The sequence below is a fragment of the Haliotis rufescens genome, unplaced genomic scaffold (genome assembly GCF_023055435.1).
Source record: "Haliotis rufescens isolate VD_foot unplaced genomic scaffold, xgHalRufe1.0.p SCAF_4, whole genome shotgun sequence".
In the NCBI taxonomy this organism is placed as follows: Eukaryota; Metazoa; Mollusca; class Gastropoda; order Lepetellida; family Haliotidae; genus Haliotis; species Haliotis rufescens.
This window is the reverse complement of record NW_025964112.1, coordinates 62,914,864-62,933,866: the sequence shown is the minus strand read 5'-3', so window position 1 is coordinate 62,933,866 and position 19,003 is coordinate 62,914,864. Positions and strand designations below refer to the sequence as shown.

At 42.0% G+C, this 19,003-nt stretch overlaps 1 protein-coding gene across 1 annotated transcript in view; it reads right to left on the bottom strand.

Moving 5' to 3' along the window:
* Positions 1-14,351: 14,351 nt before the first annotated feature.
* The window catches only part of LOC124112173 (DNA topoisomerase 2-binding protein 1-like), a 56,354-nt gene continuing 51,702 nt past the window's right edge, over positions 14,352-19,003 (bottom strand). Inside the window, exons 41-44 of the mRNA XM_048382077.1 lie at positions 18,056-18,177; positions 17,002-17,071; positions 16,481-16,614; positions 14,352-15,396 (exon numbers count right to left, since the gene is read on the bottom strand). Coding sequence (XP_048238034.1) covers positions 15,321-15,396; positions 16,481-16,614; positions 17,002-17,071; positions 18,056-18,177 — 402 coding nt within the window. The 3' untranslated portion in view covers positions 14,352-15,320. The remainder of the gene's footprint in view (positions 15,397-16,480; positions 16,615-17,001; positions 17,072-18,055; positions 18,178-19,003) is intronic.

The window sequence follows — 19,003 nt, the reverse complement described above, 5'->3', positions numbered from 1 at the left end:
TCCTTTATGACAAAACCCCAACAATACAAGACCAGCTGTAATCCTTCATGACAAAACCCCAACAATACAAGACCAGTTGTAATTCTTTATGACAAAACCCCAACAATACAAGACCAGTTGTAATCCTTGACAACAAAACCCCAACAATACAAGACCAGTTGTAATCCTTTATGACAAAACCCCAACGATACTAGACCAGCTGTAATCCTTTATGACAAAACCCCAACAATACTAGACCAGTTGTAATCCTTGATAACAAAATCCCAACAATACTAGACCAGTTGTAATCCTTTATGAAAAAAAACCCAACAATACAAGACCAGTTGTAATTCTTGACAACAAAACCCCAACAATACAAGACCAGCTGTAATCCTTTATGACAAAACCCCAACAATACAAGACCAGTTGTAATTCTTGACAACAAAACCCCAACAATACAAGACCAGCTGTAATCCTTTATGACAAAACCCCAACAATACAAGACCAGTTGTAATCCTTGACAACAAAACCCCAACAATACTAGACCAGTTATATTCCCTAATAACAAAACCTCAACAATCGAGAAAATGTGGTATATGATAGTATAAATAAAATCGAAAAAGCCATTTCGATCATCATAAGAAATCTCCACTGTACGCTTTCGATATGTCGTGAGGATGTGTTTCTACATGATACAAGTCAAAATGGGGACTGCAGCAGCGTCGTCGGGTTACGTTGACACAGTCAGCGATGTCGCACATTGCATCTATCCTAGCTCCTTCAATAAGCATGTCTTGTGCGATTGGTGTAGGATCCTGCTTACTTATTCATGTATTTGAGGTGAGGTAAGGATGGGTGATGTGAGTTGAGGTGAAATTGGGTTTGGCGTCGCATTCAAGATTGATGCACTTTCATAGCGACGTGCAGGCACGTATGTGTGCGTGGCTCTTTGTACTAGTCCAGACTAGTATACAGTGCTAGCCCACTGAGATGCCATGCCGCAGTTAACCATATATACCCACTCAGACACAATATACTGACCATGTATATGAACACAGCCAAGCTGACCCATCAATCCTTCATTTTAACTGATACCATCATAACTAATCTATCACATCCAACAACACCCGTGAAGATCCGGGTTAGAATAGGTCTTCAGCAACCTACGCTTGTCGTAAAAGATTACTGTGCATGTCGTAAGACGCGTCTAACGGGATCGGGTGGTCAGGCTCGCTCCCTTGGTTGATGCATGTCATCGTGTCCCAATTTTGTGGATCGATGCTCATGATATCAATCACTGGATTGTCTGGTCCAGACTCGACTATTTACAAACCGCCGTCACAGAGCTGGAATATTGCTGAGTGCGGCGTTAAACAACAAACCAACCACCCAAACCGACATCCAACAAACCACGAGTCAAAATACATATGATGATGAAAGCATATTCACAACAGACTCTTGCAAGTTTCTAAATTATTTGAGATGCCCTACTCTCAAAGAGCAGCCATGGTTCCAGAAGATCTTACAGGTATTGAGTATACGCCATCTTCTATTGTTTCCCAGTGTAGGGATGTGTGGTCATATTGATGCCAACACAAACCTGTAGCCTTCTAGTGCCGTGAGTGATCCTTGTAGAAATTGACATTTGAAGAAATAACCTGAGTACCCTACAGGTCATATTTGCACTCAACTTTGATCCAGTCTGTCGGACTGGCAAAACTGGGAGATTTATCATGTCCACACCTCAGAGGATCTGGCTGATGACTTCTTTATTAACTCGACACATGGGTCCATGCTTCAGTTCCATCGACAACGATTCATTTAGAGCCGAAATATAACTCCCAAACTGTTGCTGATTCATTGATGTCGATCCTGTTGTAAAAGTGGACAAAACGATGTACGTTATGATATATGAAAAACATTATTAATATCAATTTAAACTTTAGAATTTGTTCAAGTTTATTGTGCGTTTCGGAATTCACATAATGGAAGGAATATTTCACTTTTATTAATGTGAATTATGCATAACCTAGCAGGTAAATGCGTTTGTGGAACTTCCTTGTCATGAATGATGCTCCGGAGTTATAGACCTTAAAATATTGAAGGAATTCGCGTTCAACAATGAAATTATATGGTTATTATTTTTCAAATTTTGAAAGTTAAAAGATAAATCATTAAGGTTATTGCATATCAGGGTCTAAGGTTTGAAACACGATCCAAATCCCCGTATTAAACGATTCCCGCAAGCATGAATAATCACTTAACTGTTCACTCATCCGTGAAAATGTCCCCATTTCCTTAAAAACGGTTATCACAAACTAAGTTGTGAATTTCAACATCCCCCAGTAGGAGACTAATCCTCGCTTGGATGGGATGTCAATCAACGCACATAGTTTGTTTTCATGTCTTAAGGGGCATCTACGTCACAAGGGGCACAAGATGGCCGCTTACAACAGATATAATGAGCAATGTATCAAAGTAATGCCCCTATAATTATTAGCTACAGTAATTGTTGTGTAAGAAATTCAACGACGGTTCGAATATCTATGACCGTTTAAGTTGTGTTTGCTCAGAAATATGATATGGGTAACATGTTCATGATTGAATTTTGTCTAAACATGTCTTTTTGATTGAAATGAAAAACAGGAAGTTCTTTCAAAGACTTTGAAAACTCCCTGGAGTCGTGGTGACTTTTCCAAAAGCCGACGTTTGAAAATTGAGAAGAACGCTGCCTTAAAACGGATCATTATGAAAAGATATTACTTGCTTGAGAAGTGACTATTCCTGTGCACTGACCACGTGACCCGTCAAGATCCGGGTCAGAATAGGTCTTCAGCAACCAATGCTTGTCATTGGAGGTGACTTACGGGATCGGGAGGTCAGGCTCGCTGATTTGGTTGATTTTGTTGTTTTACGCCGCACTCAGCAATATAATAGCTATATGACCGCGGTCTGTAAATAATCGACTCTGGACCAGACAATCCAGTGATTGACATCATGAGCATCGATCTACGCAATTAGGATACGATGACATGCATTATAGCTAAAATTGGTAGAATTATCATTAAACCGCCCGCAAGTTATCAGAAATGAGCGGGCCACTGTAACTTGATAATGCCCTGAAAAATAGCGTTACCTTTATATCATCAAATAGGTCAGCGAGCCTGACCACCCGATCCCGTTAGTCGCCTCTTACGACAAACATAGTCGCCTTTTACCGCAAGTATGGGTTGGAAAAGGCCTATTTTACCCCGGATCTTTACGGGGCGGTATGAAATGAAGCAGATCATGTTGAGGATGCTTGTGATCCGATGATGCAGTGGAGAGAGGGGGGGATTTGGGGTTTAATCGAGTCACTGGCCCTCTGTGTCCCCAGACATAAAGGAGATAAGACCAGTCTCTGTAAAATCTGGGAAGCCAATGTGAAATCTGTTACTTTATGCATGTATAATACATTCACTCGTGTTATGATACGGCGTGCACTGTCAGGGAAGGGCGATATAAAAACTTGCATTTTTATTCAGCATTTAAGGTAAATATGAAATGTCACGGTCACCCTATCAAATTGTTATTGTTTCCTAAACGTCCCCTTATACAGCACGGAGTGTTTACTGCGAATACATGACGTCCGCGCCATGGACGATGGTTATGTGTCTGCTGCACTGAACATGTTGGCAATGATTTGTTGTGATACTGACACAAATCACAACCACATATCTGCGCATAAATCAATATAGAAGTGAGTGAGGCGATGGTATTATACTTTCTCCACATAAATAAAAGCGACTAACATTTCCATTATCCTAGGAATTATCTATTAAAGACGTGTACGATTCCGTCTTTGCCATGAGCATGTGTTATGAATCACTATCAAATAGTGATGTTGTCAGGTGTTCCCGAAAAGGTGAGCGTATCCGGCTCCATCGGTGGCCTGTCACAAACACATGCAAAGGCAAGGCAATTATTCACTTGGGAACATGCGGTACAAGTGAAGATAGGGAATTGCATCGGATGTCCTTTTTTGTTGAAATTAGAAATCAGTTTCAACGGCATAACGTCGGGTACGACAAGAGCAGTAACTTTTAAAGCAGCAATATTGATACTAACACAAATTTAATGGTCAGAGTAACAACGAGAGTAGAAGTAACATAAGTGAGAGAAGTAGTAGCCACAGTTTCGTCACTCAGCAATATTCCAGCTATATGACAATCCAGTGATTGACGTCATGAGCATTGATCTACGCAATTGGGATACGATGATCAACCAAGTCAGCGAACCTGACTACCCGATGCTGAAGACCCGGGTGGAGACAAACATGGGTTTCTGAAGACCAATTCTAACCCGAATCTTCACTGGGGGAGACAAGCATGGGTTTCTGAAACCAAATCTTACGGCAAAATCACAGCCGGAGACGCCAGAGATGGGCTTCACACATTGTACCCAAATGGGGAATCGAACGGAGCCTTCGGTGTGATGAGCGAACGCTTTAACCACTAGGTTAGAGCCCCAGCTCTCTGTTATCGATGAATTGATAGCTAAAGTAGCATATACGGTCACAACTCTGACATAAAGAGAACCACGGAACCTGCAAAATCAATATCAGACAATTGGCTTTATCCGACTTAACTGTACTCTGTTGTGGCAGCTGCTACTCTTCTGACAGTATATGAGGTCATTTAAAGCGGAATTCGCTTTGCCGTGTTGCGTCTCATAGAAACGCGCCAGAATATTAGGATCTTGGCGTTGAATCCCAGATTCACTCTGATAATGACGGTTGGTCTGTCAGAACCATACCCTGCTCGTGGGTTTCGTGGTAAGCGTCAAAGACCTGCATCACCTCGGGCTTTCCATCCACATGAGACAAGCAGTGACATGATTGACATCCTCTTCAAACGTCGTTGAACCCAACTCAATCACCAAGCTGCGGAGGAATACGCTCAGCTTTTCGCGAACACCTGGTGTCATCACAATTAAATAGGGATTTATAAACACATGCTTATGATGCCGTCGGAATGGAACAATGGACTCTGCTTGTATGCTTTTATCTGAGTTTTTTTGTGATTTAGCAGAGATTTATTCACTATTTTGACTTGTGTCATATGTTCCCGTGGTTTTTTTTCAGGTGAACAATTGACTTGCCTTTGCATGTGTTTTTGACGAACACCTGTTCACGGACACTTGATATGATCACTGTGCGATTAATAATTCATAAACACATGCTCATGATATAGTCGGAATCGTAAAATCGACTCTACTCTTAGCAGAGATTTCTATTGAATATGGAATTTATATATTATTTTTTTTATTTTTATTATTATTATTATTATGATGATGATGATGATGATGATGATGATGATGATGATGATGATGGAAAGGGTGACACGAGAGGCAGCCCTACGCTGGACAATCTCACAGTTCTACTGTTTCCGATATACAGGTCATGACATTAAACAGGACATTTGATCACTTTGTTTTCATCTGCAAGGTTCAAGTAGATACATTTTATTGCGACGCACCACATGTTCAGTCAATTAAGCATCTCCCCGGAAGGACCCAAATCCCGTCCAGACATTAAAAGTCACCTTTTGCTATAACCGTAAATGCCTGACAAGTTTGGATTAGCCGGGATCTTCTCGTCACAGCGTCTGTTCACCTGGTTTGAATACGATCAATTTCATGACTGTCTAAACGTGAACCTGGTATTGTAGGACGGTGATGTGATCTGAGGATGTCGTTTTGAATGGTTTTATTACAGCTAAGTACTGCAGTGCGGATCGCCTTACAATTTGTAAAGGTGACTCGTGGAGATCCTTGGTAAGTATATATGTCCCCAGTAACCTATGCTTGTCGTAAGAGGCGACTAAATGGATCGGCGATTAGGCTCGCTGATTTGTCATCGTATCAAAATTGCGTAGACCAATGTTCATGATATCAATCACTGGATCGACTCGATTATTTACAGACCGTCGCCCTGAAGCTGGAATATTGCGGCGTTAAACAACATTGTACAGATACATACTTGCATCCATATGCTGTGACTGCGGTTCCTAGAACAGAGAAACCTTCAGTTATCAAAAGGAGATCTAATTTGATTTTCTCCCTAGACCTTTGATTGAGGTCGGTTGTATCGCCGTTTGGGCAGCGTCTGTCAACTGGCCACAAGCTTAACCATGTAATGCTGTGTTTTCACCTACAAAAATGCCAGTCCACGCCACCCCAAAAGCTGGAGCCTGAAAACTAGACGTTTCCATTTTCTTATCTGATGCATTGATGGAACATGGGATGTCTCTCATAGCAGAGTGCAGTGGGTTTAAATGATTTTGTACAGTGTTCCAGTTATCTACGTGTCAGCTTGATGTGGGGAAAGATCGAACTGATGCATGGATGTTTCCCACTTTGGTGAAACCCACAAGCACACGGGTGCTAACATAGCTAGAAACATCATCAGGGCGAATCTCAGATTCGACCCACGACCAGGTTTCTGGCACAGAGAATTGAATTGCGGCGCCATAGACGACGGAGCCACCCTTATCCCGTCCTTTAGCTGAACATCGTAAACCAGTACTCGCGACTTATCGGTTTCTCTCTGTGTGTGTGTGTGTGTGTGTGTGTGTGTGTGTGTGTGTGTGTGTGTGTGTGTGTGTGTGTGTGTGTGTGTGTGTGTGTTGTGTGCGTTGTGTGCGTTGTTTGTGGTGTGCGTGTGTGTGTGGTGTGCGTTGTGTGTGTTGTGCGTGTGCGTGTGCGTGCGTGTTTGCTGTTTGACGCCGCTCTTAGCAATATTCCAGCTATATGACGGCAGCCTTTGTCTGGACCAGAGTATCAAGTGATTGACCCTCTAATCCGTTGCTAGGCACCAACTCTAACCCGGAATCTCCACGGGGACAATCATCCTTTTAGTTGCGAAAAGACAAAATCTTCACAATTAGGTGCGATGAGGTAGCCTAATGGGTAAGCGTTAGCTCGTCACACCGACCTTCTGGATTCGATTCCCAACATGACGAAAATGAATGGTACAATTCCCCATTGTCTGGCCTGGATAAAAGTGGCGGACGATCAAACTCACCACCCTCTTAGACTTGGGTTCTGCACGTTTATCAAAAGATTAATATATTTCTCACTAAAATGAGTGGGTGAGTGATTTGGATTTAACAGTATTCCAGTTATATCATGGCGTGTCTGCTTAATGTGGGAGGAAAGCCCGAAGTGATGCAGGTCGTTTACAACTTCGGTGAAACCCACAAAACCGGTATGGTGCTGACAAACCTAGAAACATAATCGGGGCGAACCGGGATTCGAACCCACAATCATAGGTTTCTGGCGTGCCCAGGGGACGCCGCTCTGCACAGCGAATCGCGGCGCCTAAGACGACTGGGTCCCCCGTGTCCCCCACTAAATTGATAATGAACACGCATCATCATAAGTAACTCTCAGTATATCTTAAACGTTGTAAGAATTAAGTTGATGCAGCAATGATATAAATTTATACAATAGAAAACTTGCGTGTATGCTTATGTTTTTGGCAGTAACAGACCGTCACACCGAGGTCTCCTAAAAGTTGTATTCCATATCGTCAATTAGTCACATACAAATGGCATTCCCTTATCAACAGCACGCACAACACATTTTCGAATCGTAGAGGGACTTACACAAGAAAATAAAACCTAATTTTAACACATATGCTCAGCGTTTTAGGTTTCCACAGAGCGATCCCTGACACTCATTGGAATTAGGTTGGCTAGTAGAATCGGTTTGAAATGAAACAAGGCAGAGTAGTTTAAAATATTAACATCAACATCTGGTAACAAGATTACCGTGGAACTAAAATGTCTCTCTGTATATGAAGATCAAAGGTTTTCGTATTTTGCCTAGATTGTGCTGGTGTCTCATTCTTCCTCTACACGTTGTCCAGCGTTTTTCCGATGTCCCCTTGAGATCGAGATAATAAAAATGTGCCACGGCACTGTAGCTCACCTGAGTATGGAGTCAACAGTTCAAAATGTCAACAAATTGAATGAGTGAGTGTGGTTTTATTACGCTTTTAGCAATATTACTTCAATGTAAGGGCGGGGTGCACCAGAAATGGGTTCACGAATAGTACCCATGTGGGAATCGAACCGGGGCCTTCGGCGCGACGAGCGAACACTTTAACCACTAAGCTATCAACCGCCCCGTCAGCAAATAGTTTCTTCATATTTACCCGTGAGGATTCCGTGTTACAATTGGTCCCTACGGTCCCTAATTGGCCGTAAGAGGCCACCAGAATGGACCATGTGGATAGGTTCGGTGACCTAGTTCATGGCGCGTCAACGTGCCCCGACGACTCAAAACATCTGGCCAGACTCGATTATTTACTGAAACTAAACGCGCCAGCTTCCTCAGTCTAGCAATATCAGAGGTGTTTACAGAGCTAAAATACGTCTTGGTCAAAACATAAAAATCAAAACAAGGCGGGCATACTGAAATCTGGATTCGAACCTCTATTCTAAATACATGTGTCATCACTGGTAGGAATAAGCATGTGAAGTTTGGCTTCATTGGTCCTGTGGTTTCTGAGATGTTCACCCACGACGAGGAACGCCCGACAAACACGTCATGGCCCAAGCTCACTGGGCCTTCAGTAAGGTGAGCTAAACTAGTTCTAAGACACTATAGATGACGCTTCTGTTCCGTTCATTCAAGTGTGTAATGAAACCTGAACATGTATGATCAGTATCGCATTACAAGAAGATTCAGCATGTGCTAGTTTTTTCTTCTAATCATAGCCCAATATAGTACCGGTTTCCACAGCCACGTGTCTGGCGTCAGACTCCTCAAGCTCGATATCACCGTTCCTGGCCCGAGGTAGAAATACAAGCTCTCGCCGAGACCAATCTGGAAAGCCCAACAGTGTATGGTAACATGGGTCTAACAGACACCACATTGTCGCATGAAAGGGGAAACCTTTGAGAACCGATTCGAAAAATAGGTTCGGGAACGGAAATGACTTACTGTGTTTCTGTTTGAAATCAATAGCTTGGTAACCGAATCCTATCTTCTCAGGGTACTCGCTTTTACACGTAGGTTTTATAAGGTGTTACAAGCAGTTCACTAACTCTGGTTCACTTTTGTTGGCTGGGCTCTTGCTTGCTCATCCTGTTTCGACCTTCATCACGCTCTTACTGTATTCATTCCCGTCTCTAAACCGAGGTGACCTAGCTTGGGAAAATTAACTCTGAAGACATACTTGTCTTGCTTAATGTGTACTTTTTTCATATTCATTTTGAATTTGAAGGATACGGCGTTTGAAAACTCTCAAACCTTTATCTCACTCTTACCTCACACTGTATGTATTATTTACATTTGTCAAAACACGCAGATTACACCAGAACACCAGGCCTTGCATGCAATAATTATTCTATACTAAACGGAAGTGAGGGTCCGTAGCCCAGCGAGAAAAATGCTGACTCGTTACGACGAAGGACACTAAAGGACACACTGCATGAGGTGATGTGAAATGGGGTTGAACGCCGTGTCTAAGATTATTGCACTTACATGTGTGTGCGTGCGTGCGTGCATGCGTATGTGTGCAACTGTTTGTACTTTTCCGGACTGATGCCGATTTATAGTGCTAGCCCACTAGATACTATTCCGCAGTTTAACATGAATACCCCACTGAGACACTGTATACTGACTCCGAGCCGACCAGTCCTTGTTTTAGCCCCTAAATGCCGAGCGCCAGACAGGGTAACAATAAGAACCATCTTTTAACGTCTTTTCACGTTTGACAGCCGGGGATCGAACTCCGGACCTTCCGCTCTCCGGGCGGAGGCGGTCGACACACTGTATGAAGTCCATTTGTCCAATGTCGTGTGAATGCTGGAATATCACTAAACCAGGGGAAACTCACTCAGATTTAGCTTCAGCATAGCTATCTTTAGAAACCTCTTTATACTTTATACTCGTTTCAGTGATGATAGACATCTTTGCATAATCGTGCATATAAGATATCCGCCAGTGAAAGGGGTAGATGCTTGCAGTATAAGCCATATCACGGGATATAATTCTGTTTGTGCATGATCACACACACCTACAGTCGCGAGACAGGTCATCAAAGTTAAACGGGCATGTCCATGTTGAGCGAGTTATGTTGCGTTATGCCGCATGAGCATTATGGACTGACAGGATCGGGTGGTCAGGCTCGCTGACTTTCTTGATGCATGTCATCGATCCCAATTGCGTGGATTGATGCTCATGATATCAATCACTGGATTGTCAGGTCCAGACTCGATTATTTACAGACCGCTGTCCCATAGCTGGAATATTGCTGAGTGCAGCCTTAAACCTCAAACCAACCAACCAACTCAAGTCAACGTCAACAGATATTTCCCAAATCTGTTTTTAATCAATGTCTTTATGTGATTTGTGCACTTTGCGAAGTAAGACCCACTTTATTACAATATAGATCTTGATTATCACCGCTATTTTGTTTGAAGCATATGCAAGTGATATGAGAGGTGGAATCTGATTGGTCAATAGGGGGGGACATAGAAGGGACATAGCTCGTAATAGCCACTGTTAGCCCAGAAATTCCTTGTTCGGCAAGGGTGGAAACTGGACCTTTAGTCAGTGAACTTACTTGCCTCGGGAAGATGGTACCATGGTGATAAGTCATACTTCACAAAGAATGAAAACACTGTGTCAATCCGAATGATTGGTACATAAATCACATTGCTATGTTACTCATTCTCGTCATCTGCATTCCTCTATATATACTCACTGGATCCAAGAAACAACAAAAAGCTAAAAGATTCTTGAAATGTTCAATTTATTGCACATAGTAACTTGAAATGAACTTTTACCTTAAGTACTGTAACACTGTCATAGTGATGAACAATCAGTTTGCAATGAAGTAACCCAAGATCTCGATGAATTTTGATGTCATAAATGTTATGTACATGTTTTGATATAATAAAAATAGTACTTGTCATCTACACTGAAGGACTGTATATAATGGGATGGAATACGAGCTCACAAAAACTTGTATTCACAATTAATGGATCATTGTGAATAGTGAAGTCCGTTATGTTGGCAGTGGGAGATCCAACCTGCTATACCTATACCTTGGAACAAAATGTAGATACAGAGACCTAAAGTGTAAGTCCAAATCCAGAATTCTAAATAAGTCATGTTAAGCTACTGGAGTTGTTGTGGTAAGATCTTTTGAGGTAAAGTACCTAAGTCCTGCTCCACAAAGTGATCTTAGCGCTACAATTGTCGTACAACTATGTTAAAGTATGGGAGCTATGATCGTCTTAGCGCCAAGATCACTTTGGTAACCTGAACCAAGACCACTGCTCTGATTGTGTCTAAGCACTGGCTTTTAATACCAAATTAATAGGTTTTTACTTAAAAATGTTACTTATAATGTTCAAATGTATAATGTAATTAAAGCATAGTTTGCATCAACTAAGACGAATAATAAACATTTCATACATAAAGAAAACATATGTATAAAAAATAAATACATGTAACCCAATCATACACTGTAAATGGTATGAAGTTAGCTGATCAAGGTCTTATAGTATTCACTTCAGCATGAACCACACTCTTTCTTGAATAAAAAAACTGAAAAAAGCAGTACTTTCTCACAGTAAACCAGTACATCAAATAATAATTCTTTCAGGTGGGTTGGTCATTATTGATCCGTATGATGTTCATACAGACCATGCCGACTTTCATAAATGTGTTTTCTTGAATTCCAAGCATTTTGTAGGGACTGACAATGGATTTGTATTACTCTTCACTCCTCAACATTTGCTAAGGAACAAAATTGTCCTCTTTAGTCAAAGGTGTGGTCCTTAGCAAATGTTGAGTGGTATGATTGCTTTCAAACCACCCCCAAATAATGTCATCACTAAACCTAAAACTAATCACTGAAACTTCTAAAATTTAAGCATTTTTCAAATCTTGTGTGTTTTCATGGAGAAGATATATGGACCTGTTGGCAGTGAAATGCTACAAGGGACACGCATGACATACATGATATTCCCGAGACAACCTGATACACTCAGTAGTATATTTACAAATAATAACATTGGCTGTTGAATAGTGTCAGCAACAGCTGTTGTGACATAGACCCATGATCATGTAAAACCTAGATTGTTGTGCACTCGTTAAATAATACATTAGTTAATGATCTACATTTAGTGTACCCTCGTCATAGCCTTGTTTCAGATATGTGACAGCATCTAACACATGATGGTAATTAAAACTCATAAATACAAACAATACCTACCATATCATGCCAAAATACTTCAGTTCCGAAAACAATACCACATTAATGACAAACTACGCCTGATTCATGAGCTTTGATACACATCCCACTGCATTCAACAAGATACCATCTCAGGATGGCAACACAGCGCAAGATATACGCAGGGTTTTTTCATTTATCGGTTTACTGATCCACAGAGCCAAATATTTCACAAACTACTTGTATCAATGACCACAACTCGCAACCGTCAATCTTTCATGTATTCTGGATTTTACTGGATACTTTTAAGAGATCGTTTTCTTAAAATCATACAATTTCTATCATACAAAAGGCTTCAGAAGTTTCTAACAAAATTCCTAAGACATTAGTGAGTAAGAAAGTGGGGTTCATGACGAAAGCCCTAAGTGACAAAGGTCATTTGTTGAACCTACAAGCCTACACGCCTACAGCCCACAAGACCAGGTTCATCAGGGATTCAAACCCAAGATCAGCAACTATTGACTCATCCCTCCACACCTTATCTTAGCACATCTTCCCCACCACCTCATCCCTCCACACCTTATCTTAGCATACCTTCCCCACCACGTCATCCCTCCACACCTCATCTTAGCATACCTTCCCCACCACGTCATCCCTCCACACCTTATCTTAGCATACTTCCCCACCTCATCCCTCCACACCTTATCTTAGCATACCTTCCCAACCTCATCCCTCCACACCTTATCTTAGCATACCTTCACCACCTCATCCCTCCACACCTTATCTTAGCATACCTTCCCCACCTCATCCCTCCACACCTTATCTTAGCATACCTTCACCACCTCATCCCTCCACACCTTATCTTAGCATACCTTCCCCACCCCATCCCTCCACACCTTATCTTAGCATACCTTCCCCACCTCATCCCTCCACACCTTATCTTAGCATACCTTCCCCACCCCATCCCTCCACACCTTATCTTAGCATACCTTCACCACCTCATCCCTCCACACCTTATCTTGGCATATCTTCCCCACCTCATCCCTCCACACCTTATCTTAGCATACCTTCCCCACCCCATCCCTCCACACCTTATCTTAGCATACCTTCCCCACCTCATCCCTCCACACCTTATCTTAGCATACCTTCCCCACCTCATCCCTCCACACCTTATCTTAGCATACCTTCCCCACCTCATCCCTCCACACCTTATCTTAGCATACCTTCCCAACCACCTCATCCCTCCACACCTTATCTTAGCATACCTTCCCCACCTCATCCCTCCACACCTTATCTTAGCATACCTTCCCCACCTCATTCCTCCACACCTTATCTTAGCATACCTTCCCCACCCCATCCCTCCACACCTTATCTTAGCATACCTTCCCCACCTCATTCCTCCACACCTTATCTTAGCATACCTTCCCCACCTCATTCCTCCACACCTTATCTTAGCATACCTTCCCCACCCCATCCCTCCACACCTTATCTTAGCATACCTTCCCCACCTCATTCCTCCACACCTTATCTTAGCATACCTTCCCAACCACCTCATCCCTCCACACCTTATCTTAGCATACCTTCCCCACCTCACCCCTCCACACCTTATCTTAGCATACCTCACCACCTCACCCCTCCACACCTTATCTTAGCATACCTTCCCCACCTCATCCCTCCACACCTTATCTTAGCATACCTTCCCAACCACCTCATCCCTCCACACCTTATCTTAGCATACCTTCCCCACCTCACCCCTCCACACCTTATCTTAGCATACCTCACCACCTCATCCCTCCACACCTTATCTTAGCATATCTTAGCATACCTTCACCACCTCATCCCTCCACACCTTATCTTAGCATACTTCCACGCCTCATCCCTCCACACCTTATCTTAGCATACCTTCCCCACCTCATCCCTCCACACCTAATCTTAGCATATCTTAGCATACCTTCACCACCTCATCCCTCCACACCTTATCTTAGCATACCTTCCCCACCTCATCCCTCCACACCTTATCTTAGCATACCTTCCCCACCTCATCCCTCCACACCTTTTCTTAGCATTCCTTCCCCACCTCATCTCTCCACACCTTATCTTAGCATACCTTCACCACCTCATCCCTCCACACCTTTTCTTAGCATACCTTCCCCACCTCATCCCCGACCTGTACACACACACACACAGCACCGAAAATGTCTCCGTCTGGAACAATGACATTATGCAGGAAAGCTAAATAGTCACATCAAGATAAATGCATAGGAATAGCCTTGAGTAGATTATTGTTGCTTGTTCACAATGAGTCCCAAATACAAGTGACCACATAAATGCAACTGCTGTGGTCAATTATTCTGAAATATGAATGCAATACTCTAAAATGCAATGGAGTAGACATTAGTCATTTTTCAGGCATCTTTCATCAAGAACAATCCAAGACAACTATTGATCTAGCTGGCTCCAGTTGCTCATGGTCACATAGGAATGGTTGCTGGAACTATTGTACAGTCTGTCCAGGACAAAACTGTCTTCATCGGTGCCCACAGACCTCATATACGGCACTGTACACATGGTATGGAAACAACAAATTTGTAGAAAAACACATTCACATGGCCTTAATGCAGTTGCATAATTTTGCATAATGCTTAAAAGTCAAGCAAAGTAAAAAGTAGGTCAATGTTTGTGAAAGGAAATGACCATGTTAAACTGACCAACATTAACTCCTTGCTGCTTGAGGAGAAATATATGTAACATTAGTTGGCATGTTACCCCTGTAAGTCATTATTCCGCAGCCTTAATGTAATATTCATGTTGTAACGCTGCAGTCTAGACAAATCTGAGTCACTTGGATACAAATCACTGGTCAACATAAACAACTGCCAGCATATCTTTTTTATATTTCACTTTCCTTCACATGCATGATACAAATAATGTTCTAAATCATCAATGGACATGCAAATTGTAGACACAGTTAGTTCCTGTTCCGACAAAAACGGCACCATGGACCATCTTCAAGTATTGTTTGTAACTAGAATTTCAGCAATATACAATTCTGTACAACCGTCTTTACAAAATGTACACATCTATACATGTATGTACACAAATGGAAATTTCAATGTCTGCGAGGCCGTTTCCCAGATCCTTCTGTTACTGAACCCTTCCTCTTCATTGGCATGGAATCTGGAAGACTAACATCCCAGCACTTGTTACAGTATTGAATGGTAACATCGCAACAAGATAATTCACATGTTTGTTAATAATAATTAAACACAGACACATAACAAATTCAGTGGAGTAAACTGGTACTGGAGCAGACTGGTACTGGTACTCATCTTGGTAAACAACAACATCAACAAAATGTGTAAAATGTAAAAGAAAGGATTGTTCCATTTTGGGGGATACAGTTAAATCTTGCAATTTCTAATCTTGTCCACATACTTTCATGAATTTTGAACATCACATTTCAACTCAGTGATGTTCAGAAAGTACACCCCAGTTAAGCCTTCTCAACTCAAATATCTCAAATTATCGTTTAAAAGGATGGTCCTCACAGAAACTTTCTTGTTATTTATTTGTTTGGCTAAATTAACGTCCGCACAATTCAGCAAAATGACGACGGGTTGTAAATACACAAGCCTGGACCAGACTTTCCAGGACCTGAGGTTGCAAAATTCTGTCGGGTTTCAATGACATGCTTTCAACCAAGTCAGCGAGTCTGACCACCCAATCCATTTGGTCGCCTCTTACGACCAGCAGTCTATCTATGCCAGGGACCTCTTCTAACCCGGAATCCCCACAGGGATCTTCTTGTTTCAGTCTACAGATAGTCAATGCATACAGTGAGTGAGTGAGTTGGGTTTAATGTCGCTTTTAACAGTATTCCAGTTATATCGCGGCGTGTCAGCTTAATGTGGGAGGAAAGCCCGAAGTGATGAAGGTCTCAGACGTTTACAACTTCGGTGAAACCCACGAGCACGGGTATGGTGCTGACAAACCTAGAAACATAATCAGGGCGAACCGGGATTCGAACTCACAATCATAGGTTTCTGGCGTGCCGAAGGGACAGCGAATCACGGCGCCTTAGACAACTGGGCCACCCGTGCCCCCCAATGCATACAGAGGTTTCCAGTGTGTAACAAGGTTTCTCTGTACCATTACATCAGAATCAGAAACCAAAATTACTCCTGTACTAAATAATGCAAAATACCATGACTGGTGCATCCCCATGGGGCATGTAATCAGTAAAGACGACCAGACAGAGTTGGTCCATACCTTGCTCTTAATGCTGTTATTTCCGGTGGACTATAGTCATCAGGGTTGGGGGATGGGTCCTCCGTCAGTTGTGCTGCGATAAACTCTGGCTTCAGACAATGGATGTGGGATTTGATGAGATTTTCCAGATCATCCTAGTCAACAACAAAAAATGTTAAAAAAATGTTAAATAATCTGAACACAAAACAAAATGTCAAAAAATCTTAACACAAAAAAAGGTAAAAACAGGTAATCCATGATGAAAATGGGATTCATAACATAAAAGCCTGAATATCACCTTACACTGAATCCCCAAAAATATATAGCAATAAGCACTTTACACTTGACATGAAACATATTTATCTCAAACAAAGAAAAAGGATGACTAACAAATACTCTCAAATGAGATGTGTGACATTTAGGCTCCTCAACTGTCCATGCCATACAAGAGATTTGTTCAAAAATATGTCCATGCAAATAGTAAGATAAGAAAGAGGTTAGTAACCCTGTACAATGTTGCGTGGTATGTATGTGGGACTCACCTGAGATAGTTTGACTTTGTTAAGTTCAAGGAATGCATGTGTGGCAGTAACATCACTGCTGAATGGTGGTCTGCGACAGACAGGAAATGCAAGTCAGGCATAAATCTACACAAATCACAAACATCCACTGGCACTATGCTATGTTTATTCATTACAGACATCAGCAAGTGAGTGTCCTGAATGAATGTTCTCAGAGCTTCACCATATATCTATGTGTAAGTCACTGATAAAGTGTGGTCATCAGTCATGTAAACCATCATCACTGGGTCAATTGGCAAGTTTGATTTAAGTTATTGAAATACCATTTTGGGGGAACTTTTAACTGAAATCTAGCAGTTAATGCACTTAAACAATTATGATGTTTATTAAATTATAAAGAAATTATCAATTATATCAACCATAACAATGCAAGCTGGGGACAAGTGATACTTGTACAACTATTTGCCCCCCCCCCCCCCCCCCCTGTCAAAAAAAGTTAACTACGGCCTTGATATCACTTGAAAAATCACTTCAATCTGTTGATTCGAGAAGTAGAATCAATGAGCTTGAAACCAACATTCAGAATCAACATATTCTAGTGATTTCTCCATCACAGAGACAATGGGTCTGTTCCAGCAAGCCACTAGACCTGGACTAAAGAAGCTGCAACAGACTTTTGAGCTTCGTCCCTCTTTTATGATACTAGTCCTGTGGAGCATGCAACCCAAGCTGCCTGTTAGTTGCTAGAAGGTAAACAGTCAAATTACCTCTCATCCTACCGGGTACCCATTTACTGCTGGGTGAACATTGGCTTATTTCGAACAAAGTCACTTGCCCAAGGAGACACCATATGTGCTACATGACCTTCAGTGTGGGGCAGGACCGAAGCCCTAGAAACTCACGAGCCAAGCTGCCCGACATGGTCATCCATCCAAGGACCACTTTTCTTAGCTTCGCCTGATTTAAGACCTGTGCGCTGTTCACAGGACAACATGCAGTTGTCCAGTCCTTACATAGCATAGCAACCATGCACAAGAACCATGATGACTTGATCCTTGAGTAGTGCTTTACTTACTTGAGAGGCAACACCTGCGCCCCACCGGCCTGCAACAACCGGGAGAAGTTACTCTCTCTGTTCTTGTCTGTACACAGAATAACCTGCCACCCTTCAAAGGCACCACGGCAGTTGGGATCAACCTGGGAATCCGGAGGAAAATAATTAGTATTCGGTTCATACCTTTCATCAAAAAAGAGTAAAGATAAAGGTACTAGCATGTGATGAAGGTACTAGCATGTGATGAAGGTACTAGCATGTGATGAAGGTACTAGCATGTGATGAAGGTACTAGCATGTGATAAATGTACTAGCATGTGATGAAGGTACTAGCATGTGATAAAGGTACTAGCATGTGATGAAGGTACTTGCATGTGATGAAGGTACTAGCATGTGATGAAGGTACTAGCATGTGATGAAGGTACTAGCATGTGATAAAGGTACTAGCATGTGATGAAGGTACTTGCATGTGATAAAGGTACTAGCATGTGATGAAGGTACTTGCATGTGATGAAGGTACTAGCATGTGATGTAGGTACTAGCATGTGATAAAGGTACTAGCATGTGATGAAGGTACTAGCATGTGATGAAGGTACTAGCATGTGATAAAGGTACTAGCTTGTGATGAAGGTACTAGCTTGTGATAAAGGTACTAGCATGTGATGTAGGTACTAGCATGTGATAAAGGTACTAGCATGTGATGAAGGTACTAGCTTGTGATGAAGGTACTAGCATGTGATAAAGGTACTAGCATGTGATGAAGGTACTAGCATGTGATGAAGGTACTAGCTTGTGATGAAGGTACTAGCTTGTGATAAAGGTACTAGCATGTGATGTAGGTACTAGCATGTGATAAAGGTACTAGCATGTGATGAAGGTACTAGCATGTGATAAAGGTACTAGCATGTGATGAAGGTACTAGCATGTGATGAAGGTACTAGCTTGTGATGAAGGTACTAGCATGTGATGA